The sequence below is a fragment of the Neofelis nebulosa genome, chromosome 16, assembly GCF_028018385.1.
Source record: "Neofelis nebulosa isolate mNeoNeb1 chromosome 16, mNeoNeb1.pri, whole genome shotgun sequence".
In the NCBI taxonomy this organism is placed as follows: domain Eukaryota; kingdom Metazoa; phylum Chordata; class Mammalia; order Carnivora; family Felidae; genus Neofelis; species Neofelis nebulosa.
Window position 1 is genome coordinate 38559554 of NC_080797.1, and position 27421 is coordinate 38586974.

The 27421-nt window shown below is 45.6% G+C and overlaps 2 protein-coding genes and 1 long non-coding RNA gene across 9 annotated transcripts in view; 1 reads left to right on the forward strand and 2 right to left on the reverse strand.

Annotated features, from left to right (window-relative positions):
• The window catches only part of CBX1 (chromobox 1), a 29951-nt gene extending 14647 nt beyond the window's left edge, over window positions 1-15304 (reverse strand). The window contains exons 1-2 of one of the 3 annotated variants that reach the window (XM_058705583.1): window positions 14798-15304; window positions 13081-14094 (exon numbers count right to left, since the gene is read on the reverse strand). In XM_058705583.1, coding sequence (XP_058561566.1) covers window positions 14059-14094; window positions 14798-15214 — 453 coding nt within the window. In that variant the 5' untranslated portion in view covers window positions 15215-15304 and the 3' untranslated portion in view covers window positions 13081-14058. Of the gene's footprint in view, window positions 1-6396; window positions 6608-13080; window positions 14095-14797 lie in introns of those variants that run through there. The other 2 variants (XM_058705582.1, XM_058705580.1) reach the window with 2 other exon arrangements.
• A 96-nt stretch (window positions 15305-15400) lies between these two features.
• On the forward strand, window positions 15401-24844 carry SNX11 (sorting nexin 11). Of its 5 annotated transcripts, none has more exons than XM_058705577.1 (8): window positions 15409-15490; window positions 17761-17820; window positions 18807-18861; window positions 19299-19385; window positions 19690-19790; window positions 21644-21739; window positions 21967-22179; window positions 23296-24844. In XM_058705577.1, the coding sequence occupies exons 3-8, from the start codon at window positions 18820-18822 to the stop codon at window positions 23567-23569; spliced, it is 813 nt and encodes a 270-aa protein (XP_058561560.1). In that variant the 5' UTR covers window positions 15409-15490; window positions 17761-17820; window positions 18807-18819; the 3' UTR covers window positions 23570-24844. The 5 variants fall into 5 exon arrangements, with proteins under 5 accessions (XP_058561559.1, XP_058561562.1, XP_058561560.1 ...); XM_058705578.1 differs by lacking the exon at window positions 15409-15490 and adding an exon at window positions 16147-16279; XM_058705576.1 differs by lacking the exon at window positions 17761-17820 and having other exon boundaries at window positions 15401-15490.
• LOC131498366 (uncharacterized) lies at window positions 24571-26674 on the reverse strand. The gene is made up of 2 exons (XR_009255404.1): window positions 25687-26674; window positions 24571-25134 (listed from the first exon to the last, which is right to left on the reverse strand). It is a non-coding gene; the product is annotated as an uncharacterized LOC131498366 (long non-coding RNA).
• Between the last annotated feature and the right edge of the window lie 747 nt (window positions 26675-27421).

Genomic DNA, 27421 nt, shown 5'->3' on the forward strand with positions numbered 1-27421 from the left:
TCTCTCTGCCGTTCCCTCACTCGCACATGCGCGCGCGCTCTCTTGAAAATGAATAAGCATTAAAAAAAAATAAAATGCAGATCTCTTCATATCATTACGTGTGGGCATCTGAGCTGAAGACCACTACACCTAACCTATCAATCACAATTACCTTGCCCTTTGCCTCATTCTTTCATTTGACCAATTCCCTTACCTAAAATGTCCTGTTCAGGAGCTTTCCCGAAGCCTCAGGCTAGGTTTAGGTTAATTCTTCCTATGAACACCCTCCTACAGTATTCATCATTTAACAATTATCTTTTTGGTACCCATTATGGGTAAGGTGCTAGACAAAGGGGGTGAGCAACAAAGACAAAAATCCCTAGTCTCTTAGAATGTGTGCGCGCGTGTATGTGTATATATATGTGTGTATGTGTATATATATATATATACACGTATATATATGTATATATATGTGTATGTGTGTGTATATGTATATACACATACACACATGCACACACACATATACATATACATATACATATACATATACTTGTGATAGTTAATTTTATGTGTTATACTGACTGGGCCACAATGCCCAGATATTTGTTCAAACATTTAGAATTTATTTTCTAATGTGGACGAGTGCCATGAGTGAGCATGAGTGGGGGGTGTGTGAATACATGCATTTGCAGGCAGAGGAGGGCACGGACAATAAGCAAGAAGATATTGTGATAATTGCTATAAAGGAGACAACTCAGCAAAAATCAGAAAAACACACCATGTGTAGGGAATAGTTGGTTCCAAGTCCTAAAGTGAGAAGAGGTTGCTTTATCTGAGGAACAGAAATGTGGCCAGTTAGAAAGAGAGGCTGAGGAAATGGCCAGTAAGGATGAGGTAATTACTGTGCATATCACTCCCCACATCACTCCTTCTCTCATCTAGCCCCTTTTTCCATTATTTTCCTATTGCCTCTTTTGCTTCTAGCTTAGGTTTAAGACCTAGGCATTAATAACTATAAGTTTCTAACTACAACTCTCCCAGCATTTAACACTATCTATTAAAAAATAAATAAAATTAAATAAAATAAAACCAATAACAATTTACTAAAAGCCAGAGTGGAATATAGGGTGACCAACTCACTGGCGAAAGCACTGAGAGGTCCACATTGCAGGAACCCTCTCAGACCCAGGCAAATGGACCTATTTGTTCAGGCCAGTGGGATATGCAGACACACAAGAATCACAGGCTTTTGAGAATCCCTTAGTGGTGAGTAATAACAACATAGTAACAGCTAAAATTTACTGAATACTTAAAACAATGCATATAAAGGCATTCAATTCTCACATCAACTCTATTAAACCCACTTCACAAATGAGAAAACTGAGGCTTATGAAGCAAAGAAAATTTCCCAAAGTCCCCAGAGCCAGGCCTGAAATATAAATACAAGAAAACAATGCAAGCTGAACTTCATTTCAACAAGAGAAATGTAAGAGTATATAATAATTAGCAAAAGAAAATTAAGCAAAAATAAGTAGCCACAAAAGCACCATAGAGGCTTGGAAGAATGAATGACTAGGGTGATCAGGAAAGAGTTTAAAAAGTTGGGATTGAAGCCAAGCTCCAAGAGTATTTGAAAAGGTGGATTGAGGAGGGCAATTTGGCTTAAGGAACGGTGGTGAACAAAAGCAATGAGGTATGTCTGAGGTAGATGGTGTGTAAACCAGTTTGGGCAGAGTAAACTAAATAGTAAAGGTAACCACTAAATAATTTTCTACAAGGCCCCTTCTCCTTAAAACAAAGACCAAACTCCTCAGCGCAACACCTAACACCCTTTCATTCCAACCATTCCATACTTCTACTCCCTCACAAAACCTACACTCCTGTCAAAACTATAAACTGCACACCGTCTCCACAAAAGGCTCTGCTCATTATTAAGTGATCCTGCCCAACACCAGCAGTCAAAATCCTACCCATCCTTAAAGATAGGGCTTAAACAACCCTACGTCCATGAAGCCTACTCAACCTAGCCAACCACTGTTTCTTTTTTCTCAGTTTCCATTGTTTCTACTTTTTGTAATATTTAAAAAAATTTAGACAGAGCCGTGACAAGGGGAGGACAGGATGGGAGGAGAGAGGGAGAGAGAGAGAAAATCCTAAGCAGGCTCCATGCTGAGCATCCCACAACACTGGGCTCATGACCTGAGCCACAATCAAGAGTCGGATGCTCAACCAACTGAGCCACACAGGCACCCCTCCTTCTGTTTTTAATTCAGACACTCAATCAAAGATAGGTCTGGGCCCTGTGTAACATGTTGAACCCTGTATGGGCAGGAAGGATATATGTCTCAGATGCCAAAAATCAGGGAAGAGAAGTCTAAAGCTGTCAGCATTTTAGGGAATAATCAGTAAAATCTGATCTGCAACCCCAAAATGGAAAACAAGAAAGAAGTACACCTTTGTTGAGCATTAGCAACTACATACCAGTCATTAAAAGGCAGGTGAAGGCATGTGTAGTATATACTCAATTTGTAGTCCTCCTGACTCATGTTTCTAAACTGCTGTTAGTCTGTTTGTTAGCTATGACTGTTTGGGAGGTAAATGCTTTCCAGATGGAAAACTTTACTGAGCAGAAAACAACTTGTGCCACAAACCCAGTAGCAGGAATTTCATTTTTAAAGGAATAGCTGCCCTTGAATTCCAGGATCTAGGACTAGAATACTGGTGTGCTAATCAAATTAAAATTTTATCTGAGCTCTATCAGAAAGTTGGCTATCCCCTTTCAGGAGGCTGATGGGGATGAAACTACAGATACAGCTTTGGGTTAAGAGGCCACAGGGATATGCAAATATTAGTAGGACACAGTGATAACTGGCAAGTCTTTTAGTTTAAGATGAAATAAAATGAGAAAGCTGGACCAGAATTACAGCTAAGTTGGAAATTTTTTTTTAAGTTTATTTATTTATTTTGGAGGGGGGAGGGACAGAGAGAGAGAATCCCAAGCAGGCTCTGTTCAACCGACTGAGCCACGCAGGAGTCCCAGCTAAGATGGAACTAAAAGCAGTGACCAAAGCATTCACAGATAACAAAACAAAACCAGATTATTGACACTAACCTCTCAAATACCACAGTTCTGTTAGGCTCTCAATGTGTTAGCTATTATTAAAGAGAAAGGCACAATTTCACAGACAAATTAGGTTACCCCCCCTTGGTCAGCAAATCGTAAAAGTGGGCGCCTGGGTGGCTCAGTCAGTCGAGTGTCCAACTCTTGATTTCGGCTCATGTCATGATCTCATGGTTCCTGGGAATGAGCCCTGAATTGATGTCCATGCTGGCAGTCTGGAGCCTGGTTGGGATTCTCTTTTCTGCTCCCCTGCTCGTGTGCACACGGTTTCTTTCTCTCTCTCTAAGTAAATAAATAAACTTTACAAAAAATCATAAAAGCTGAAAGCAGTAAAGATTTAACACAAATTATTCAATTCAAATACTAACAGGATCTGAATTTTGCCCATATTTGAATAACTTTTCCAATTTTGGGAGAGGCTATTCACTTTTTCAGTAGACATCACTATCTGGAAATACAATTGTTTTTAAGTTTGTTTGTTTGTTTATTTAGAGAGAGAGAGAGCTTGAGTGGGGGAGGGGCAGAGAGAGAATCCAAGCAGAATGCCAAGCTGCACTATCAGCGTAGAGCCCGATGTGGGGCTCAAACTCACCAATTGTGAGATCATGACCTGAGCTGATACCAAGAGTTGGAGGCTTAACCGACTGAGCCATCCAGGTGCCCCTGGAAATACTATTTATTTAAATTTATGCAAAGACCCCAAAAGATTTTTCAAGATACTTCTAAAACAAAATATTCAAATTATATAGCTTGCTGTTAAAATCCAGAACCTGGGGCCTCTCCAGGTCCTCACCTAAGGTATTTTTAAAATGGTCACTTGCACAATCTGCACACCAAGCTGAGTACATAAAAACTAATAAGACAGGGGCGCCTGGGTGGCTTAGTTGGTTAAGCATCCAACTCTCCATTTTGGTTCAGGTCATGATCTCACGGTTCATGAGTTCAAGCCCCAAGTCGGGCTCTATGCTAATGCAGAGCCTGTTTGGGATTCTCTCTCTCAAAATAAATAAAACTTAAAAAAAAAATTAACTGTTAAGACAAACATGCCAAGGACAACAGTTATACTCTACCCAATGTTATTGATCAAAGACAGGAAAACTAATTATATAAATGCACATTAATTCATTCTGCTAACACACGGAATTCTAAGAAAGGATCTCAAAGCCATATACTCAACAATCTATAAACTACCTACATTTAGATGAACAAGAAGCATAGCCCCATTCTATGTGAGCCCACATACTAGCCATTAGCATTTTGTTCCAAAAACTCTTTAGAGAAATAACCTATGAAGTGAAAATCTATCAAGCCTAATGCAAAATCTGTTATACTACCAGAGATAGTATATAAAAAAAGGTGAGATTCTGATGGATAAACTACTAGAGAATGACAAAAGTGAATCAATTCTTTTTAAACGGTATGAAGTGAAAAAGAAACACTTTCCTGGTCCCTAAAATGGGCACAAGGTATAATAGTTGCTTTTTATTTTTTTAAGCTTATTTATTTGTTTTTAAGTAATCTCTACGCCCAGTGTGGGGTTCAAACTCACGACCCTAAGATCAAAAGTCACATGCTCTTCCAAATGAATCAGCCCAAGTGCTCTTATATAACGGTAGCTTCTTTTTAGAGGTTTGGTTAGACAATTACCAGTATCTTCCAGTCAAAAATGCAGAAGTCTAAGGTATTCTTACTTGGTCCCTTTCAATCAAGAAGCTAGAAGCACCAGGCTACACACTATTTACATCTTTAATGAAAAACAATTCAGGCTACAGCAGCCAATCAATGAAGAAAAATGGCACCAAAAGGAAAATCGGAAATGAAGACCCTGAACCTGCCCTAAAGCTTTAGTAAGGTGCTACCAGTTCCAACAAGTTGCCCTTTAACAATACTACTTACAATATAAATGTCTGCAAGCACCTAGGGAGGAACACAGGTACTAATTTTCCAAAATATTCATGCTTCTATTCCAAAACACTGGACCTTTTCAGAGCTATTCTAAACTGGTAGCATGATTCTTAATACAACTGAGGAGGCTATCCTACCCCTGACCAGAGTTTCCAGTACAACTGACCTTTTGTAAACTCCACCTCAATTGAGCTAAACCAATACAAGTCCGCAAATAAAGCCGTCCATGAAAAATCTTCATTTGAAGCTCTGAAGAAGTATTGCTCATTTTGTATTCAAATTTTCCAACAACAAAGAAAGGCTGGCTAAAAATCACAAGAGCCTATGAAACAAATCTCACGATCTCACAAACTTTTCCTCTTTGTCTCCCCACTTCCCACATCATTTCACACTCTCTCTCACTAACTTAATTCCTTACATGTGAACTCATCTACACATTTCTATGATTTCACTGCCCTTTGCGACCAGTAACGATCCCAGATAAAAACTTATGGAACTAATCGTGAAATCAAAGCAGAAGCGCTACACTTGGTATATTAACTCCCTGAAAGGAATCAAAGAGTAAAGATAGCTGAAAGCCTAGACAAGAGGAGAAATCTTGTTTTCATCCTTTCTGCACACATTCTTTTTAACAGCCTCCCCACCGCGTGAGGAGGACCCATCGGGAAGCAAGGCGGCCCCTTTCACACCTAACTGAAATACTCCCGGGGCCTCCGCCCTATTTACCCTAACAGCTCCTCCCCTTCCAGATCCAAGCCAGGCACCTCACCGCCCCTCCCTCTCCTAGCCCCCACTCCAGGTTATCCAGCAGATGATCTCCCCAAGAAGCACACCTTGGGCTGCCCAGCCCCCTCTCCAATTTCCTCGAAGTTACTTCTCCTTAGCCCAGCGAGCGAAATGCCTCTGACGGCCCCAGCCAGACCCGATATTCTCAGACTGCGTTCGAAACCGAAGGTCTCGCAGCCGTCAACCCTCTCCACTCATGTCCAAGCATCAAGGTTGCCCAGCCTGTCCCCTTCCCAATTTACTCAAGTGTTTCCTCCCCAGCCCAACCCAGCAGCCGCGCACCCAACCACGTAGCATTGTCTTGTTGGTCTACCCAGGCCCTGAGGAGAGACCCGCCAGTGCTCGGCCCACCCCGAATCGCTTCTATCTCCAGCTCAGGATACGCCGCCCGCCCCGCCCTCTCCATCCTTCTCGCGCCCGGCGCCCGACCCCCGCACCCGGCGGAGAGCTTCGCGCGGGAAGGGGTCGGGACCCCGCGCGTTCCTAGCTCCCGACCTCGGCCGCAAGCGCGGCCCCTCACCTAGGGCTACCGCTACCGCCGCCGCTACCGCCGCCGAGCACCTCCCCCCCGCTCCCCGCTTCCCCTCCTTCAGCGGGCTCTTCACCTCAGAGCAGCGCCAAAGAGCCCGAGAGGAATCGGTGCCGCGCTAATGGCGCGTCGCGTCGGGCCGGCCGGGGGAGTGGCGCCCAGAAAAGCAACAAGCCGGTGGCCGCAGTCGAGCCCCTCACTGAAGCGGCGTACCGCAGGCCCCGGCCAACGGCCCTCCCCTCGGACGAACAAAAGAGCCTCGCACTCGGCGCTACCCGCCGCCCACACTGCGCAGGCGCGACGACCCTCCGCACAGTACTGTGGGACTTGGAGTCCATCCCAGACTACAAGACCCAAAGTACTGCGCGCGTCCTACACAGCCCCGCGGAGTGTGCGCGGGGTTCGGGGAGTTTTAGTTTTGTAACAAGCGCTCGAGAGGCTCTAGTTTAGAACGTTGCGACCTAGGGAATTAGAACGTATGGTTTTACGAGCGAGCCCCATGATGCTTGGTACGAAAAATCAACCACTTCTGGACAGTTCACGTGAATCCTTGACATTTTTGAATCTAAAGAGGTTTCTCACCAGACCTTAAATCGCCAATAATCTCTGTAATCCTCAATTTCTGCCCCAAATCTCTGTAAGGCTCCTACTTCTCAGTGTTTATAAATTACTTCCCCTTCAAAGTCTTGCCTGATTCTTTAGACTAGGTTAGGTTCCCCAGGTAGTTTCCTCATCAGGGCCTCCTGACTTCTCGAAATTTTTCGTTGGCTGCGCCAAGCCAGAGCTCTAGTGCAGAACCCCCTTATCTCCGTGAGCACTCCTCACCCAGCCACCTCCCAAGACACCGAGAAAGGCAAAAAACCATGCTTATTCTTCGAGACAAACTGTTTAGTTCTGCCTTCAAGTATCTCGCTGTGCCCAACTCTGTTCATATGGAAATTCAGTCTCCCATAACGTTTACCCCACTTTATTGTCATTAATGTCTGTTTTGTGTTTTCTAACCTACTGTAAGGGCAGAAACCTTGCCGCCTCGTGTTGTTCACCACCCTATACTCAATGCCCAGTACAGTCCCTGGCATACAGTTGTCAAGCAATATTTGTTGAATAAATGATTAAGTGAATTAATGAAATGTCCTACCTGACAGAAAGGGCAGGTGATCAAGCTTTCCTTCCTTCATCTCTTCACATCAGATTTGTGGGGTTTTGGTTGGATGTGCTTGTTTGTTTTTTAACTCTTTTGTGCTTCTTTTCCCTATCAAATCAGGAATAGAACTACCAGAAGATGATTTTTTTTTCCTTCTTTACTCTGAATATTCACATATCCTCCTAATCAGAGGTAAAGAGGAAAGGCAACCAGTCTATTGTACTCCACTTCAGAATGCGGGAGCCTGTGTGTATATAACAGTTTTGCTGAGCCAGGCACTGTGCAGGGCTCTGGAGAATTGTCATGTAAGAAACCCAGCTCAACAATATCATAATACTTTTGCTAAGACCGCTGTGGGAGAACAGGGAAGAGGGCAATTCTTCCTGAGACCTTCGGTTGGGTGTCTATGAAGAGGCAAAAATTCAGCTACTTACTCCCTCCTAAAGTGTCCTGTTCTGTGTGTAATAACTTTAATGATGAAAAAATTAATTCTAATAATATAAGCTACATATTATTGAGTGCTTACACCAGCACTAGGAATTCTCTTAAGGTCTTGATTAGTGTTATTTAATCCTAAGCAACGCTGGGAGGTGGGAAGTACTATTTCCATTTTACGGAAAAGGCTCAGAGGTTGTAGAATCTGACTAATAGCATTCATCAAGAAAGTGGTGGGATTGCAATTTGATGTCATGTCTGACTCCCAAACTATAATTCTGTCTACGTGAAATGCTGCCATCCCGAATTCCTCATATTGAGCTGAATTCGGCTTTTCCGTGGAAATACCACCTACTCCTCCTAGTTCTGGGTGTGTGGCTGTACACAGTTCTGTTCGGTAAACGGAATTCCTCTTTCATACTCCTTCTAATATTGAAATTCAGCCTTTATGTCTCCCCCCCACCCAAGGTCTTACTTTTCCAGGCTAAATATCGCCATTTTCTTAAACCGTACATCATAGGAAGACAGTTTTGGGTCTACCTTATCTAGTTTGTTATTAAATCCTGGCTCTTTATATGGGTATTTCAAAATAGGGGGAAGTCATCACTGCACAGCTGTTCTACACCATTCTTGAATTAAGGGAGTCAAAGGTACCTTTTCTTTTTAGGTAGCAGAGCACCTAAAAAGGTGGTTTATGTGAATCTGCAATCAACTCAGAGCTCTCTTGTTAATGATCTATTCTGGAATTCTGCCAGGGATGAATGTCAAACTCTCAAGCCATTAGGCAACAGTTATCTTTTTTGAAAATCTTTTAGGATCAAATGGGTTTAGTTCTTTTCTCTTCCCATAAGAATGGTGGCATTTTAAGTTATTCAGACCCTCAGAGTTTCTTTTCCTTCTAAGGGCAACAGCAACTCAGTCATAGTAATCTTGCTCAAGACAACATTTGAAGTCACATTGCTCATGCCCACAGGAAGTGTGTCTCTCACATGAAGTTCCTAAAATCTCAAGGAATGTGGGGAAGAGAGGAAGTCTGATGCTGCAAAAAAGAACAAGGACTTGGAATCAGGCTGAACTGGATTTAGTTCTGTCTCTACTTTTTGCCTGCTGCGTAACTTTGAACAAGCTCCTTAACTTCTCTGAGCCTCAGCCAACAGAGAAATCTGAAACATGGAAACATTACCTAAGACCTACCTTGCAGCATTTCTGTGGGATGGACTGTAATGTATAAAGGGAATGCCTGTATATACTGGCACTAATAAACAGTAGCTATTTTAGGCACAGCACATAGTTGCTTCTCATGTGATTTAAGGAGTGGGGGAAGTACAGAACTTTTTTTTTTAATGTTTGTTTAAATGTTTATTTATTTTTGAGAGAGAGATAGAGTGTGAGAGGCAGAGGGGCAGAGAGAGGAGTCACAGAATCCGAAGTAGGCTCCAAGCTCTGAGCTGTCAGCACAGAACCCGACGCGGGGCTCGAACTCATGGACTGTGAGATCATGACCTGAGCTGAAGTCGGAGGCTTAACCAACTGAGCCACCCAGGTGCCCCAGTACAGAACTTTTGAAATATTTTCTTCCCCACTGTCTGAAATTCTTTATTTCATTTTCCCCCAATCTTTAAAATGATGGTAAAATATACACAACATAAAATTTACCATCTTAACCATTAAAAAACTTTATTTTAGAGACAGTGCTAGTGGGGGAGACGGATGTGGGCAGAGAGAGAAGCTTCACACTCAGCACAGAGCTGGAGGCAGGGCTCGATCACCACAGCCCTGGGATCATGACCTGACCCAAACTCAAAAGTCCAATGCTCAGCGTTCTGAGTCAGCCAGGAACACCGCCCCCCCATCTTAACCATTTTTAAGTGTACAATTCAGTGGTATTAAATGCATTCATAATGCAATGCAACCATCATCATCATCCATCTCCAGAACTCTTTTCATCTTAAAGACTGAAACTCTATACCCATTAAACAAAAACTCACCATTCCTCCTCTTCCTAACCTCTGGCAGCCATTATTCTACTTTCTAAGATTTGGACTACTCTAAGAATCTCATATAAGGGGAATCGCACAGTATTTGTCTTTGTGTGACTGGCTTATTTCATTTAGTGTAATGTTCTCAAGGTTCAAATGTTACAGCGTGTGTCAGAACCCCCCCTTTTTTTTGAGGCTGAAGAATATCCCTTTGTATGTATATATCACATTCTGTTTATCCATTCATCCATTATTGGCCCTTTGGGTTACTTCTGCATTTTAGCTCTTATAAATCATGCTGCTCTGGGGCGCCTGGGTGGCTCAGTCGGTTAAGTGTCTGACTTCAACTCAGACCTCAGCTCAGATCATGATCTTGGGGTCTGGGAGTTTGAGCCCCAAATCCAGCTCTGTGCTGACAGCTCAGAGCCTGGACCTGCTTCGGATTCTGTGTCTCCCTCTCTTTGCCCCTCCCCTGCTCACACTGTCTCTCTCTCTCTCTCTCTCTCTCTCTCAAAGTAATAAATAAACATTAAAAAAAAAAACATTAAAAAAAATAATGCTGCTCGGAACATGGCCTACAAATATCTTTTTGAGACGCTGCTTTTAATTCTTCTGGGTGTTAAAAGACAAAATTCAACTAAGAAAATTTAAACATTAAATTGGCTTTATTCAATGATTATGAATCGGGCAGCATCCCATCTAGCAAGTAGAAAGGGGCTGAGCATAAAAAATAGAAGGCTTAAAAAAAATTTTTTTAATGTTTTTATTCATTTTTGAGAGACACAGAGAGAAAGAGTACGAGCGGGGGAGGGGCAGAGAGAGAGGAAGATAGAATCTGAAGCAGGCTCCAGGTTCTGAGCTGTCAGCACAGAGCCTGATGTGGGACTCAAACTCACAAACTGTGAGATCATGACTCGAGCCAAAATTGGACGCTTCACGGACTGAGCCATCCCGGCGCCGCTGGAAGCCTTGTTTTTTTTAAATCTCTACGCCCAACACAGGGCTCCAACTCACAATCCTGAGATCAAGAGTCATATGTTCTACTGACTGAGCCAGCCAGGTGACCCCAAATGGAAAGCTTTTATAGACAGAAGGTTGGCAGGGATGAGGAAAAATTAGATTACTTATCTTTCTTTGGGAGACGGAGGGGTCTTTCAGGCAGATTGCCTCACTGGTGCCCACAAGGTTACCTCACTAGCCTGACCAGTTAAGAGTACATTCCTGGGAGGGGCTGAAACAGAAATTAGGTTAGATTTTAAGTCTTGGTTTGTTGACACGCGCTGAGCACGAGTGACTCCATTTTGGATCTGTTTTTGGCTTGTTTAACCCTTCTTCAATTCCAGAAGTGGAATTCCTGGATCATATGGTTTTAATTTTTTGAGGAACTTCCAAACTTTTCCACAGCATCTGTACTACTTCACATTCCCTCCAACAGTGCACAAAGGCTCCAATTTGTCCACATCCCCATTACTTGTCTTTTTCTGTTTCTTTGATAGTAGTCATCTCCTAATGGGTGTGAGAGTCTTTGTTTCATTTTAACTACTACTTGAAATTCTATTGTTAAGGATTTAGTCATTTGGGGCTAACAAGGACTCTCTTTTAAAAGGCAAATATACTTGAGAGCTATCTGTCTTTCTTACCTCCCCTGGTCAGTGTGATTCTCACGTGACTTCCTGGTAGTTACTAGACTCTAGTTAAAACCTATACTTCTCAAATCTTGCACCTATAGCCTTGACATTGATTGATTTTCTCATGCAAAGTGCTAACTGCCTGAAGAAGTCCTAGCATTTTAGGTATAATAAAGATTGGCCCCATTATCAAGTGTTAGAAATTACAGTTGAAAAAATAAGGTCAATAAAACATAAGATATGGCACTATGAAGCCTTATTGCATTCAAATTGTTTAATAAATTATTGTTTAATATTCATTTATTTATTAAATTATTTTTTTAATGTTTATTTTTGAGAGAGAGAGCACGCAAGCAGGGCAGGGGCAGAGAGAGAGAGGGAGACACAGAACCCCAAGCAGGCTTCGGGCTCTGAGCTGTCGGCACAAAGCCCGATGCGGGGTTCAAACCGACAGACCGTGAGGTCATGACCTGAGCTGAAGTCAGACATTTTGGCGACTGAGCCACCCGGGTGCCCACTAATAAATTTACCTAAAAACATTTATTGAGGGGCGCCTGGGTGGCTCAGTCGGTTAAGCATTCAACCTTGGTTTGGGCTCAGGTCATAATTTCACAGTTTGTGGGTTCGAGCCCCGAGTTGGGAGTTGGACTCAGTGCTGACAGCATGTGGAGCTTGCTTGGGATTCTCTCTCTCCCTGTCTCTGCCCCTCCCCTACTCACGGGACACATGCACTTTCTCTCTCTCTTAAAATAAATAAACTTTAAAAAATAAAATGAAAAAAATAAAGACATTTATTGAGTAACATATGAGGCAATGATGCTAAGCCCTTATATTACGTATAATATAAGGTCAGGGTGTTTTCCTGTTTGGCTCACTGCTTTATTCATAATGCCTACAGCAGTGTCCAGACCCATAGAAAGGGCTTAATAAATATTTGATGAATGAATGGATACATTCTGCAGATATACTCTGCGGTTCTCCAAGTGTAATCCACAGACTCTGGGAGTGCCTAAGGTCTAAGGGAGTCTGCAAGGTCAGAACTATTTTCATGATAATATGAAGACATGATTTGCTTTTTCACTGTGTTTACATTTTCACTAATGGTGCCAAGACAACAGCAGGTGAGATGGCTGCCACCTTAGTGTGAATCAAGGTGCTAGACTCACGGTATTCTCTTCTGCCACACCTATGCAATAAAATAATTAAGAAGCCATTTTCAAAAATTAAAAAAAAAAAAGCCACTTTCAGGGTGCCTGGCTGGTTTACTCTGGCTCATTCAGTAGAGCATGGGACTCTTTTTTTTTCAACGTTTTTTTTTTTTTTTTTTAATTTAATTTATTTTTGGGACAGAGAGAGACAGAGCATGAACGGGGGAGGGGCAGAGAGAGAGGGAGACATAGAATCGGAAACAGGCTCCAGGCTCCGAGCCATCAGCCCAGAGCCTGACGCGGGGCTCGAACTCACGGACCGTGAGATCGTGACCTGGCTGAAGTCGGACGCTTAACCGACTGCGCCACCCAGGCGCCCCTTAGAGCATGGGACTCTTGATCCCAGGGTTATAAATTTGAGCCCCCTGTTAGGCATACGGTTTACTTAAAAATCTTAAAAAAAGAAAAACCACTTTCACATAAACTATGAAACAGTACAAATAATTAATTTTGCGAAATCTCTCTTCTGGAGTATGTATCTTTTAAATGTTCTGTGTAATGAAATGGGAGTTTTACATAAAACCCTTCTGCCACTTACTGAAGTATATGGTTGTGTGATTGAGATGTGTGAACCGAACGAGCTTTTTTTTCCCCCCATAGAACACCATTTTTTCCCATCTAAGTACTAACCAGGGCTTACCCTGCTAGTTTCCAAGATCGGGAGTGTTCAGGATGTACGGACATGGACTTTAGAACACAAGTTTTGTGGGGCACCTGGGGGGGCTCAGTCGGTTGAGCGTCAGGTTTCGGTTCAGGTCATGATCGCACGGGTTTTTGAGTTTGAGCCCCGCGTCGGGCTCTGTCCTGACAGCTAGGAGCCGGTTCCAATTCTGTGTCTCCCTCTCTCTCTGCTCCTCCCCTGCTTGTGCTCTGTCTCTCTCTCTCTCAAAAATAAATAAATACACACTAAAAAAAATTTAGAACACAAGTTTTGCTTGAAAGAATGACAGGGAAACTATAGTTATTCAGACTTGCATATTTGAATGAAATGAGCCTGGCACATGAAAGAAAAGTGACTTAAAGTACTTTTGTCAATGATAAAATTTGAGCTTTCAAGAAAAAATTGTAATTTTGCAAAAGGTGTTTGGTATCCACCAAAGGGAGCTTGACAGCTTTCCAAGATTTTTGTGATGAGATCAATGATTATAATGCATGTGATTTTTTTTAATGTTGAGTAGTGAAATGCATCAATATTTGGAAGATCTGCATAATTCAGTAAACCAATATTTTCTGAGTGGTTTCAGATTCCCCATTGCAATTAATCTTTAAGAAATTACCGTTTGTTGAGTTTTGCTAGTATCCACAGTTATTGGAGAAGGCTAAAAATACTCCTTCCTTTTCTAACTATGTATCTGTGAGAGACTGGAGTTTCTTCATTTCCTAGACCAAAATAACATAGCAAATCAGAGAAAATGGGGAGGAAGTATGGGAATCCAGCTGTCTTCTATTATGCCAGACGTTAAAGAGATTTGCAAAATTGTAATGCAATGACACTCTACTAATTTTTTGGGGGAAGTGTAGTTATATTTCATAAAACATATTAACATATATTGGTTTATTATTATTTTAGGTGAATTAATACATGTTCTTAAATTTCTCAATTTTAATTTCTAATCCAGTGAATATCCCACATAAACAAACACTCTTAACCAATTTTGAAGAATGTTGGGGTGCCTGGCTGGTTCAGTCCTCAGGACATGGGACTCTTGATCTTGGGGTCGTGAATTGGAACCCCACGTTGGGCGTACGCTTTACTAAAAAAAAAAAAAAAAAAAAAAAAAAAAATGTAAAGGGATCCTGAGACTAAATGTTTGAGAAAAGCTTTTCTGAGGTTTGTGCATAACCTCCATTCTACAGATGAGGAGACTAAGACTTAAAAAGATTTAGGATCAGGTTAAGCCCCCACAGTCCAGTGTAGTGCTGGGTATTGCACCAAGGCTGTCTAAAGCCAGAGCTTGTATTTTGTGACCCTTTTTCCTTGACATTATTATCTTTGCAAAAATTACCTTTAAACAGGTTGTTAATAGACGTTTCAACAACATAAAAAAATCATGATATCCAACGTATTTTCTTTTTTACTAACCAGCTGCGCGATTCTTCTTTGGGCTTGTTTCCGCGAGTCAAACGGGTGTTTGCTGGGCCATCTCAGTTCGGTTTTCGCTCTGACAATCCCTGGTTTTACCAACGTGAGTTGGTCAGTGGGTTCGCCCGCCCTTGATAACTCCGCGGGGGAACTGCAACCCAGTGGGTTCAAATGGGGAAGCTCTCGGGACTTTGAGACATTCCAGGAATGTGGGCGTTTTCTTCCCCGACCCTCCCACACTCCAGATGGCCCTCGGCCCGACAGAAACGAAGGCGACAACCTCCTCACATCTCCCGGTCCGGGGACCCTCTTTCGGACCTTTAATGACGCCCCCTGGCCGCTGATTGGCTGGGCCTGACGATGACGAGCGGGACACGGCTCTGGACTGGCCGTCAGAGCCCACTCACCGCTCCTCATCCGCGTCCACTCTCCAGTGTCCCGAGTGAGTCTCAGGGGGCCGGGACTCCGGCCGGGGACTGGGCGGAGCGAGCGCGCCGCCTCCGGAGCGGGAATCTCCACTAAGAGCTCCGGCCTGCAGGGGCGGGGCGTCCTGGGCACCCGCGATTGGCGTGGCCGGGAGCCTTCTCCCGTCGTGCACCGGGGCACCGGCCACTTACCCGGAAGGAGAAGCCGAGGCTGGCTCTATGGTGCGGCGCTGGCGGTGTCGCTGTGGGGAGTGGGTGCTGCTCTCAGGTGAGGGGTCGTGGGCGGGACCGCGGGGACAGATCGCTGCTCTCCAGTGAGGCTTGAGCGTCCAGGCTGGCGCTTGGGGTTTTGACGTTTTAGGGAAGAGGCTGTCTCACGTCCCGGGATGAAGGCGGGTGCTTGCTCCGGATCCAAGGAAGGAATCCCGGCTTTTCCATTTGTTTTCAAAGTAGAAAGCATCTTTCCTTTCCACTCCCCAAACTGAATCGCCAAAGGAGAAGAAGGGTCATGGGGCCCTTTTGCTCCTAGTTCGTTAAGAATGGAGAGGGAGTGGTCAGAGTAAAAGAGTTTGGGGACAATTACCCAAACGGCTAGGGGTAGGAGTAGTGACAAGTATTTTACGGGGATGGAGGCGGTTCTTGCTAGAGTGTGGTCGCCTTTGTGATTTACCTTCCATGTGTAAAGAGTGGCAAATTACAAATGGACAGAAGGATGGAGTGGAGCTGCTTGGTTGGGAATACACAGAACTTGGTCAGAAAAGGGAGCATTCTCTACCACGTGTGGGTGTTTAGGCAGGAGAGCTTTTTGAGTTGCCATCTGGCACCAAGGGCTCAAGAACGAGTAAGAAGGGATAGGAGTCTTGGTGGCTCAATATAATTTTATCACCTGATGTAAAATAAATGTTTTTTCATTTATTTTGAGAGTGGGAGAGAGAGAGAATCTTAAGCGGGGTCCGCACTATCAGCGCAGAGCCTGACGCCTGGCTGGATCTCGGGAATTGTGAGAGCATGACCTGAACTGAAATCAGGAGTCAGATGCTTAACCTACTTGATTAAGGTGTTTTTAATTTGTTTTTAACCTCTTTTTGAAGTAGTTTAAATGGGGGTTAAAATGGTGGGAAAGCCTTGAATTACTACCTTGAATTGTTAGGACACTGGAGAGCTTTACAAGGAATCTGCTTTGTATAAAGCAAACAACTGGATTCTTTCCGGAGATATTGGTGCTGGTACAGATGGAGAAAGAAAAGGAAGCTTTGGATATGATTGAAAGGACCCAGGAAATGCAGTTAGTGCGGAGTGGGATGCATACGTAGCTGTAGCTGAGAGGATCGCTGACTTACCCTTATTTAGATGACCTGGATCCATCTCCCAGATCACGAGCCAAAGTTAAAGAACTTCCTCCTTCCCCTTCACAGGCAGAACTGAGCATTTCCTTGTGAGGAGTGGCATCTATGCGGAGGAAGCTGATGGAGAATAGTAGTTACTAGAAATTATTATTTGGAGTCTGGGTTTTTGTATTTGTTCCAGTGTCTCTGTGTTTAAGGGCAAGTTACAATCGAAACTTTGTTGGTGCCCTTTAAAGTTAGATTGAAGTATACAGCCTCTTGGGGGTGCTAGGATTTTTTTTTTTTTTTAAGCGAGTTTATAGCTATTTGTTTCTAAGTGGTTTTAGCCCCAAAGGAAAGGAGAGGGACTTGCACTTGGAGGTGGTGGAGGGCCCTATACAAACTCTACTTGAGCCTCAGAACGATGACCATTTAATTACTAAATTATGGTCCTGAATTTGGCAAACCTTTCAAGGCACAGGAGATGTGTTGAGCCCCACTGAGTGTATGAATGACTATGATTTCCTTGTCCTCATCTTTCCCATCATTACATTTGTGAAAAAGACACTTCAGAATATTGAACCCTCTGCTTCTGTGCTGACAGTTTACCAAATGGCTGAAAAGAGAAGAGAACATTTTATTATTTTTTTAAAAATCTGAGGTGGTTAACTGTTCACAGCTAGTCGGTCTGTTCTTTTCGGTCACAGGCATATGACTGCTTGTATCGGAGATGTTATACTTTGGGCGTTACGGAATTGGAATTTCCTTTCAGTTCAGGACCCCTTTGTGACGGTGATTTCATCAGATGGAAAAATCAGATTGTCGGCAAGAATACGAAGAGGGTATTACGGTCACAAAAACTCTGGTTTGCTCAACAGTGTAGCCCAATCCTGTCACATACCACGCAGTTTTGTCTCTGTGTGCGGTGGCTAGGGTGGAGAGATCTTCTGGTATTCTGGAAAGAATTGGGAAAGTTGTTGGCTCTGCTAATTTCGTGGTGTAAATGAGCTCCCCTTCTCTTGAAACGTTAGCCTTGTGTTAGCAAAACATAAAATACAAAGAAACTCATTACACACTCTTCTAATGGTAAGGCAGAACTAATAAGAGAATGTGTTTCAAATTAATTGTAGGACTGTAAAAATGAGTGGGTGTGTGAATGGGCATGGGGGGTGGGGAGGAGAGGGAGAGCTTAGAGATAGTCTTGTTTTCCCAGGAGCCAGCCTGGATCATTTGTTGGCAGTACATATTGGCTGAAGTCAGTTTTCATTTCAAGGTAAATTGGAAAGGGAAATTAAACCTTATTGTTCTGCTCTTAAGAGAGGAGAAGGGGGTGGAGGCGGCAGCCAGGGTGGATGCTGTTGGAGTGGTTCTAGGAGTAACAAGATTAGTGCTGTATTTTAACAGAAGGTGACATCATGGGCCCCTTTGGACTCGAGTAACCCTGTGCTGTAGGCTTCATGGTCCCCTTGTCGGAGTGGGCGATGTCGCTGCACATGTAAACTGCCACACTGGGGGAAATCAGGGGCTTAGGCTTTAATGAATCTTTACAAAGGAGCGGAAAACATCCCGAGCCGACCTGTGTGCAGCTGTGGGGTGCTTGGGCAGAGGTACAAACCGGATAGCATGTCGAGAGAGGAAATGATTGGGAGCCATTGGCTTGGGTTCCGGAGAATAGATTAGATAAAGGAAGGTTGCCACTGGGCAACCCACTCAGGTGCTCCCGGAGCTCTCCAGCTCTATGATTTACCTCTGGGTAGGCGACTGTAGGCTTAGCAAGACAAAGAGAGACTTTTAAAAGCCTTGGTGTTTGTGGGGCGTGGTTGCCTCTAAACCACCAGGAGGGGGCAGTGTTAGGCTCGCTTGCTAGGGTGTGTAGAGTGTGCCGGTGAGACACTACTGTCACCTGCAATCCTCAAGCAGAGGTTTTACAGCTGAACTTGCCTGTTCTGGCTGCTGGAGGTGCACACTGCACAGACCCAAACCTGCTTTGGCTGGAGGTGGCCTAGTTAAGGGTTCTGGCAGTGGTCTGCACAGGAAGTCAAATCATCTGGGTTTTTTAGCTTGGCACTGAGCTAACAGGGGGCGGGGGGGGGGGGGGATTTTTTTGCTTCCTCTTAAGTTTTACACGAGAACGAAAAAAGTTGCCTGGGTTTTCCCAGGGGTTCAATTAGGAATTTTCAGGGTTTTGCCTTGGTGAAGAGTGATAAGAACAGAGGCATACTAACCGTGATTGTTGCCCTGTCTTCTGTCCCTTATCAGATGTTTTCTTCCAATGGGCTTTTGCTGTAGGATGTTGGAAAACCAAGAGCAGGAGGTAAGCGTGTGGTCTCCAGGAAACAGGTGGGTAAAAGTTTGGTGGGATTTGGGAAAAGATGCAAATCATTGCTCCGTGGTATTGTACTGACAGTAATACCTCGGGGGTGCTGATGAGCTCAAAATAAAGGCAGGAGAAGGAAATCCATAGTAAAGCCATACAGGGAAATGAGACTCCATTTTGACCTTTTCCATTCGCTGGAATATGGTTGAATGTCACATTCACGAGGGCAAGGATTTTTGTCTCTTGTTCATGTTCTGCCCCCAGTGCCTTAGACCCGAGTCTGACACATAGTGGGTGGTCAATAAATCCTTGTTGAATTGAATGAATAAATGAATGAAAGTTGGTGCTGATTGGAAAAATCTGGCCACCTGTGTTGTCAAAGTTGCCTTACTGTGTGGCTGAGCCAAAGCTGAAGGAGCCTTTCTTACCTCCAGGAGGTGATCACTGTGCGTGTTCAGGACCCCCGCGTGCAGAATGAGGGCTCCTGGAATTCTTATGTGGATTATAAGATATTTCTCCACGTAAGTGCATCACACTTTTGCATTGGGATCAACACTCTCTAGCACTGAGGGCTAGTGCTGAGGCAGAACCTTTTTGTGGGTATTTTGACAGTCCGGAGACAGAAGAAAAGGAGGGAGGAAGGGCATGAACTTGAGATAATGGGTGAGAGTTGCTTTCTGGCTGCCTGGTGGCGCCTTGCTCTGGTCACAGCCCTTGATCAGGCCTGATGGCTTGGATCCTCCGTCAGAGGGACCATGGGGAGTTCATGTAAACTTGGTCTTTTTCTACCTGTTTTTTTTCTTTTTCATGTACTTCCTCCTGTAGACCAACAGCAAGGCCTTTACCGCCAAGACGTCCTGTGTGCGTCGCCGCTACCGTGAGTTTGTGTGGCTGAGAAAGCAGCTACAGAGAAATGCTGGTTTAGTGTGAGTTTGCTTCTGCTTCTTTCTTGGATCTGAGACTGGTGCTTATGTGAGAACCAGAGTTTACATGAAAAAACAAACAAACCTGGCAACGTGTCAGGCACTTAGGAAATTGAGAAATGTGTTCTTAAATTATGTTTTCAAGTCAGTGGAAAAAGTAAAGGCAGAGTTCTTATTTCTAGTATTTTTGACCTAACAAAGTCATACAAATATCAAAAATATTTTTCTTTTTTTATATGCATATTCATCCAGGGCTAAACAAGTGTACTGCTAGCATTTTATGTGTGCGTGTCACTGGTTATCAGACACCTGTTAGCACCTGGACTTAACGTGACCAGTGGTGTTCCTGTCCATTTGACCTGTAAAAAATCTTAATTTTTTTTTCTTTTTTGTGCAGAGAAATTTTCTGAGAGACGTAACAGACTGAGGGCCTTAGGGAAAGTAGTACTGTTCACTCCTCACTTACACCATCCCAAATAAGTCCTAAAACTGGAGACAGTTTAGAACAGAATGCTCTGGGGACAGGTGGCCTGTGGGTGCCCGAGCCGGTTAGTTAACATGTGGGACTGATGAAGCCGCTGTCATGGGTCAGGTCCTCGTTGCCAGTTGGGATTTCCTCTGACGGATCCTGCATCCTATTGCCTGGCCTGTTTTTTTTGTTTTTTGTTTTTAAGTCTATTTATTTTAGAGAGAGTGAGAGTGTACGCACGCACACGTGCGTATGGGTTGGGGACAGGGCAGAGGAGAGAGGGAGACACAGAATCCGAAGCAGGCTCCGGGCTCCGAGCTGTCAGCACAGAGCCGGATGCGGAACTCGAACTCACGAGCTGTGAGATCTTGACCTGAGCCGAAGTTGGATGCTTACCCTACTAAGCCACCCAGGGGCCCCTGGCCTGTTGTTTTTTTAAAAAATATGTTCATAATAGAAGCTAGGGAGGTTTAAAGAATTTGTGGATGGCTTGCTACAACTCAACTACTTTTAGAAAATTCTAAGCATGTGACCTGCTTGGGTTGGAGGAGGTAGGTCTTAATTTACATGCAGGGACCCAGCAGGCTCCACATCTCCGTGTCCAGGTTTCTTCTTCTTCTTCTTTATTTATTTATCTATCTATGTATCTATTTAATTTACTTTTAAAAATTTATTATTTTTGAGAGAGAGAGAGCGAGAGAAGGGCAGAGACAGAAGGGGGACAAGGATCTGAAGCAGGCTTTTGTGTTGATAGCAGAGAGTCTGATGCGGGCCTCGAACTCACAAACCATGAGATCATGACCTGAGCCGAAGTTGGACACTTAACTGACTGAGCCACCCTGGTACCCCAAGTCTTTTCCTTTTTAAAATAAGAGCTGACAGGGGCGCCTGGATGGCTCAGTTGGTTAGGTGGCTCTTGGTTTTGGCTTAGGTCATGATCTCTTGGTTCTTGGGTTCGAGCCCTGTGTCGGGCTCCATGCTTTCAGTGCAGAGCCTGCTTGGGATTCTCTCTCTGCCCCTCTCTCAAAATAAATAATGCACTTAAAAAACAAACAAACAAAAAAACCCTAAAAGCTGATGGTGGGAGTGGGTTTTGTAAACAATGTAGTATAGCAGCAATGAAGTTTTGAAGTCATAGATGTGATTCAAATACCAACTCTGCTGGTTACTAGCTGTGTGACATCGGGAAATTTACTTAACTTCTCTGATGGTGCCTGACACATGGATGTCCCGCAGTCGGTATTAGCCTTGCCCCCCTCCCCACCTTATTAAAAGCTATGTGTATTGATTTGTGCCTCTTTTTAGGGGGTTTCCTTGCTCAGGGGGTGGAATGACTGTCTTTAATGTCACACTCATCTTGGGTGTTCAACATTATGTGACCCCACAGCCCTGTACCTGAACTTCCTGGGAAGTCAACCTTCTTTGGCAGCTCAGATGAGTTCATTGAGAAGCGCCGGCAAGGTCTGCAGCACTTCCTGGAAAAGTGAGTGGGCGTGGTGGGCTAGCACCTGCCTCTTGCGGGTGGGCGGGGAGGGGGAGGGGGCCAGGCAGGATGGTCCCTTTGAATAGACAGGCACATTTATGGTAGATGCCTTTCTCGCACCCCCATACCTTCAGTGCTCCCTCAAGCCGGAAGCTCTTCAGCAAGTGGGGCTGGGGAGGGCAGCTGCTCACGGTGATGCTGTGTTGTACGTCCTGTGTTTCCCCCAGGGTCCTGCAGAGTGTGGTCCTCCTGTCAGACAGCCAGTTACACCTCTTCCTGCAAAGCCAGCTCTCGGTGCCTGAGATCGAAGCCTGTGTCCAGGGCCGAAGCCCCATGACGGTTTCTGATGCCATTCTTCACTATGCTATGTCAAACTGTGGCTGGGTCCAGGAGGAGAGGCGGGGTTCTTCTCACCTGGCTAAAGGAGACCAGCCTAAGAGGTACTGGAGCTCTCATTTCTGAGGCACCAAGGGCTAGGACTACTGTAGCCTGGGCCAGTGAGGTGTCCGTTGGATAGAGAAAGTCCTGTCACGGCATTGGTAGCCTTTCAGAAGAGGCCTCCTTCCCCTTGTGCATGGTTTTCTCATCTTGTGCGCTAGGGTCTGAGCATCTGGGCTACCTCGTCCCTGGGTAGCAGGCTCTCCTATTGAAACTTGGGGAAAAGAAGAGAAGACTTTCTCATTCTGTTCTTTATTTCTCTCCCCGCCATTTTATGTAATTAATTAATTTTTTAAATGGTTATTTTATTTTTGAGAGAGAGCATGAGCAGGGGAGGGGCAGAGAGAGAGGGAGGACAGAGGATCCGAAGTGGGCTCTGAGCCGACAGCAGCGAGCCCGATGTGGGGCTCGAACTCCTGAGCTGCGAGATCATGACCTGAGCTGAATTTAGACACTCAACTGACTGAGTCACCCAGGCACCCCCCCCTCCCCCCCGACTCCCGCCCTGTTCAAGTAACAATTTTGGGGCACCTGGCTGGCTCAGTCAGTGGAGCGCGTGACTCTCGATCTTGAGTTTGTGAGATCAAGCCTCACATTGGGTTTAGAGATTACTTAAAAATAAAATCTTATAAAAAAAAGTAACTTTATTGAGTTATAATTTACATATTTTAAACGTCATCCTTTTAATGTTACAGTTAATGTAGTTTTTAATTTGTTCACAAAGTTGTGCAACCGTCAGTCACCATAGTCCATTTTAGAACCCCAATTTTTATCATCCCCAAAGAAACCTTGGACCCATTAGCAGGGACTCCCCATTTTCCCAAACTCCTAACCCCTGATGAGTGCTAGTTTACTTTCTGCATCTGTGGATTTGTCTGTTCTGAACATCTCACACAAGCAGAGTCATACGAGGTGTGGTCTTTTGTGCTTGGCTTCTTCGACTCCGCGTTTTCAAGGTGCATCCGTATTGTAGGGGGTTTCAGTGTTTAATTCCTTTTTATGGCCAAATAATACTCCATTTGTATGGCCGGCCCACCGTTTGTTTGTTCACTGTGCTTATCTATTGATTTTTGTTTCTCTGCTCATGCCCTTCTTTTTCCCGTCCTGTCCTTTCCCAGTTGCTGCTTTCTTCCACGATCGGGCAGGAGGAGCTCTCCCTCACCACCTCCCAGGGAAGAAAAGGACCATTTCGAGGTGTGGGCTCCCGTTGTTGACTCTGAAGCTCCTTCCTTGGAAAGCCCCCCTCTGCCACCCTCCCCCTCGCCATCATGCTGTGATTTTACAAGACCCGATGAGGGGACATCTGCTCCTCAGCCAGTGAGGAGGGCCATGGCAGGGGACCATGCTGTGCCTTTGGACCCTGGGCCGTTAGAAACGGTTGTGGAGAAATGAGCTCTGGTCTGAGCCCTGGGTTCTGCTCCAAGGCGGCAAGGGGACTTGCTGGGGTGGGATCGGGCACAGGGTAGGCGTGGGCAGTTGGGCCACTTAGTGTCTTACGGTTGCCTCTGCTCAGGTTGGTTGCACAGAGGCGGGTCGCAATAGCTCCTCAGGCTTCCTCCGCAGGATTAAACACTGTACAGTTGTAAGGTAGGCGTAAGGCCCACGGGCTGTTGGTTTTGCAAGGAAACACTGGGCGGGGGGGTGGTATATTTACTCCCCTGGGAGCTGAGTTTCTTTAGATGTTTGTTAATGGACCCCAGAGCATTGCCTCAGGTGACTGGTTTTGGGGACCTGGAAGTGGCAGATTTTAAGCTGTCCTATTGAATACTGACCCAACAGAAACACTTGCGTAGTTGTATTCCCGGGGGCTGTGTTTTTGCTGTGGCCCTTGGAGCACTTTGTTTCTGGGAGGCTGGCCTCTTGCCTGCCTCCTTTGGTGGACCAGGGGGTGAATGTTGATTCTCCCACCCCCTCGCTTGCCTTCCTTCACTAATCCCACGGAACGGAACAGTGCTGTGACTCCTCTGTCGCCGGGGTTTCCCGCATATCCTGAGACCTCTGTCTCACCGCGTGGGGCCTGAGATTCATGAAATAGCTCATGGCCATCTGCGGAAGAGAAGCGGTCGGTCACAGCCCGAGGAAAGGCAACGGCTCGGGGTTTTGTTTTAGAAAAGGCTGTCCTGGGTCCTGCGCTGTCGCTCTCTTTTCCGGTTACAAAGCAGAGATGTGACTGTGTTTTCTGCACGGTTAGCGTGGGCTCCTTTCTTTTTTGAATCCTTCTCTTCTCCCTGAGTAATAGCCTCCTGCCCCCGGGGCTTCAGCTACCACAGTGTCCCTCTGCTGTGTTGCTGTGTTGCAGGGAGGCCGTATGTTCAGTCCAATGGGGCGCAAGGGCTTTGTCTGTGCCTGGAGAGAGGGCTCTGGGGATGGAGGTGAGGAACGACACGCCTTCACACAATGAGGCGTTCTGCCCTCCTGCTGCCATAATTCCTCTCCGTGGAGAGCCGAGCGGGTAGGAGCCGAGTGCCGCTGGCGGTGTGCATTGCGTGGCGCTTAGGTGTGGGTGTGGGTGTGGGTGTGCGGTTCTCCTCTCGCCCACCCCCCCCTCCTCTGGCCACCGCGCCCTGTCTGCGGGCTCCTTTAACACCAGCCTGTGCTGTGGGACTGTCATGGCATTTAGTTCAGAGTTGAGGGGCTTTGGCCTGAAATAAAATTCCAAGTATTTAAGACGGTTGTTGCCATTCGTGTCTAACAAGCTGTAGCAGAGGAGGAGGGAGGGAGGGCTGGCAGTAGTTGCTTTCATAAATCATGAATTTATCAGCGTGGAAATAACGGTTCAGAGCCGGGGGCCGCAGCTCTCCGGCACTGTGTGTGCCGCGCTAGTCCACTGCTGAAGGAAGGGTCGTCTTCTGGAGAGCCAGGATCCGGCTTTTCTCGCACTTGTGGGCATGAACCTTGTTAGGGATAATTTACCTGCTGCCGCTTCCGTCCTCGCAGCCTGTCTGAGGTGCCAGGTGCTGAAAGAGAAATAAAGTTTGTCAACAGGCAGATGCAGAGCCCTGGCTGGGACCCATCCCTCTTTCCTGCCCGCCTCCCCTGGGTCTCTCCTTTATATGATGCAGCGGAGCAAGGCGAGGCTAGAAAACCTACAGAGGCAAATCCAAAATGTCAAAAGAAGTTCATTTAAAAGGGGAAAAAAACTCCATACGCAACCCTCACAAAAACCCGACAGATGCTAAGCTAATGGCATCCGCTCTGCCGATTGGTGGGGATGACTCATGAATATTAATGAGTCCAATGCTCCAAATGGTGCAGCTGTGAACCCAGCTGTGCCTGAAGCTCTCTGATCTCGAAACTTCCAGACAGGAGCCGGAGGTGGTCTGTGTCAATTCCCTACTCAGCCAAAAAACAGCAAGCTGGGTTGGCCTTCTTCTGTTCGCTCCTTTTCTTCCTGGAGTTGGTGCTCAGCAGCTAGTTCTGCCAGCAGGGTAGGCTGCTGGGACGGCAGGAGCCGTTCAAAGACACGGATGCGATTTTTGTGACTCCCGGCTTTTTTAACGATCCATTACCAGCAGTGCGTACAACAGCAGCTCAGTTAATCCAAGGCCAGGCGCCATCCCAGCACCGTCTTGTGCACAGTTGAGTGTATGCCATGGGAGATGTCCTAAGAAGGGAGGGGAAGAGATTTTCTGATGCGGGCCTGGAGTTGCCAGGAAAACAGCAAAACCAAAGTTTCCTCTCCATCCAGGCAGTGCCATTGGCCTGTCACGTTTTACTCGGTCCCTGCGTGTGCTAAGGGCCGGCTACCAGGGCTGGCGAGCTCCGAAGGGAAGACCGGGGAGCCCCTGGGGAGAGGGGCTGGCCCAGCTGTACTCAGCTCAGCTTTTGTGGAACTCAAGTATTTTGCGTTTGAACTTAGATTTGAGCTGGGCTCTGTGCCTGATGTAGTCACCTTTTTTCTGACTGCTGCTTCTGTGGCCCAAGTCTGGTCTCTCCTGTTACCCGGGATAAGTGTGCTCATGCTCATGGCTTTCATCTTGTTTGGTGGATGGAAGGGTGTGTGTGTGGGTGTGGGTGGGCGGGGGGGAGGTAGGTTTTCTTGTATGAAAATAAGTCTCCTTTGCATCCTCTGGCTTGACCTCAGTGTCCAGTGAGGAAGGCAGGGCAAGTACTATACTCATTTTCTAGCTAAGGAAACTAAACTGTGGTTTTATGGGGTGGCTGTCTGGCTCAGTCAGAAGAGCATGTGACTCTTGTCCTCCGGGTCATGAGTTCAAGCCTCACGTTGGGTATAGAGCCTACTTTAAAAAGAACAATTTTTTTTTTAAAAAAAGCATGTTTTTAATTTATTATTTAGTTAGTTACTTAGTTAAAATTTATTTATTTTAAAAGTAAACTCTACCCCTGACATGGGGCTCAAACTCACAAGCCTAAAATTGAGAGTCACGTGCTCTACCGATTGAGCCAGCCAGCCCCCCCTAAAAAACATGTTTAGGTGTTGGGAGAGCATATTCATGTGAGAGTTACTTTCCAAGCTCTGAAAGACCGGGTGTTTGTTTGTCCCTCCCTCTCCCCCCCATTTATTTTTAAACTAAAATAAACCCACTGCTACTCAAGGTAAAAAAAAAAAAAAAAGTCTAAGTCCACTTGCACAGCTTTTTGGAGTTGTCTCAGAAGTCAGAGCCCCTCTGCAGTCCTCAGCTTTCTGACTGTGGAGGCCTTAGATCCACACCACCAAGTCCTAGACACCTCTCTGGTAGCTTAGTTTGGGAGGTGATCGTGACTCTGACAGTCTGATCGGACATTAAGTTAACTGCATGCTTGTGAATTTGTTTATATTCGCAACACCTTAGGGGTGGGGAGGACAGTGAGCCAGGAGGATGTGAAATGGGGTCGAAGGGAGAAATGGAAATAGACCAGTGCCTGGCCTGCCTCACGGAGGCCGCAGGAGCATTCAGTCAGGGACCGGGGTGGCATCTGCAGATTTCTGTGTGAGCAGCCAGCTGAGACGCAGCTGAAGCCAAGCAGATAACCAGCGCTGCGCGGGACGGTGACTTCCTCGGTCACGCCTGGGCACTGATCCCAAGCAACCTTCCTGGGCAGCCCTCTGCCAGCAGGACTCAGCTCTGTAGAGGGCATGTCACCTGGCTCAAAGTAACCTGTCCTTGAATTGTGGATGAGTGTCCCCCCCCCCCTTTCCTATTCTCCTCACCCCACTCTACCTTCTTTCCTGAGGGTGTGCCCACCCCATTTTGGGAGCCCCCCACTCACCTCTTCTCATTTACGCCCTGCCCTAGCTCTCTT

Excerpts from the sequence above, each read along its gene's own strand:
- SNX11 (XM_058705575.1), top strand. The coding sequence starts at position 17,259 with ATGACTGCTTGTATCGGAGATGTTATACTTTGGGCGTTACGGAATTGG. Across the intron at positions 17,390-17,760 it reads TCGGCAAGAATACGAAGAGG|GAGCCAGCCTGGATCATTTG; the intron begins GTATTACGGTCA and ends TTGTTTTCCCAG. Across the intron at positions 21,740-21,966 it reads CTGCAGCACTTCCTGGAAAA|GGTCCTGCAGAGTGTGGTCC; the intron begins GTGAGTGGGCGT and ends TGTTTCCCCCAG.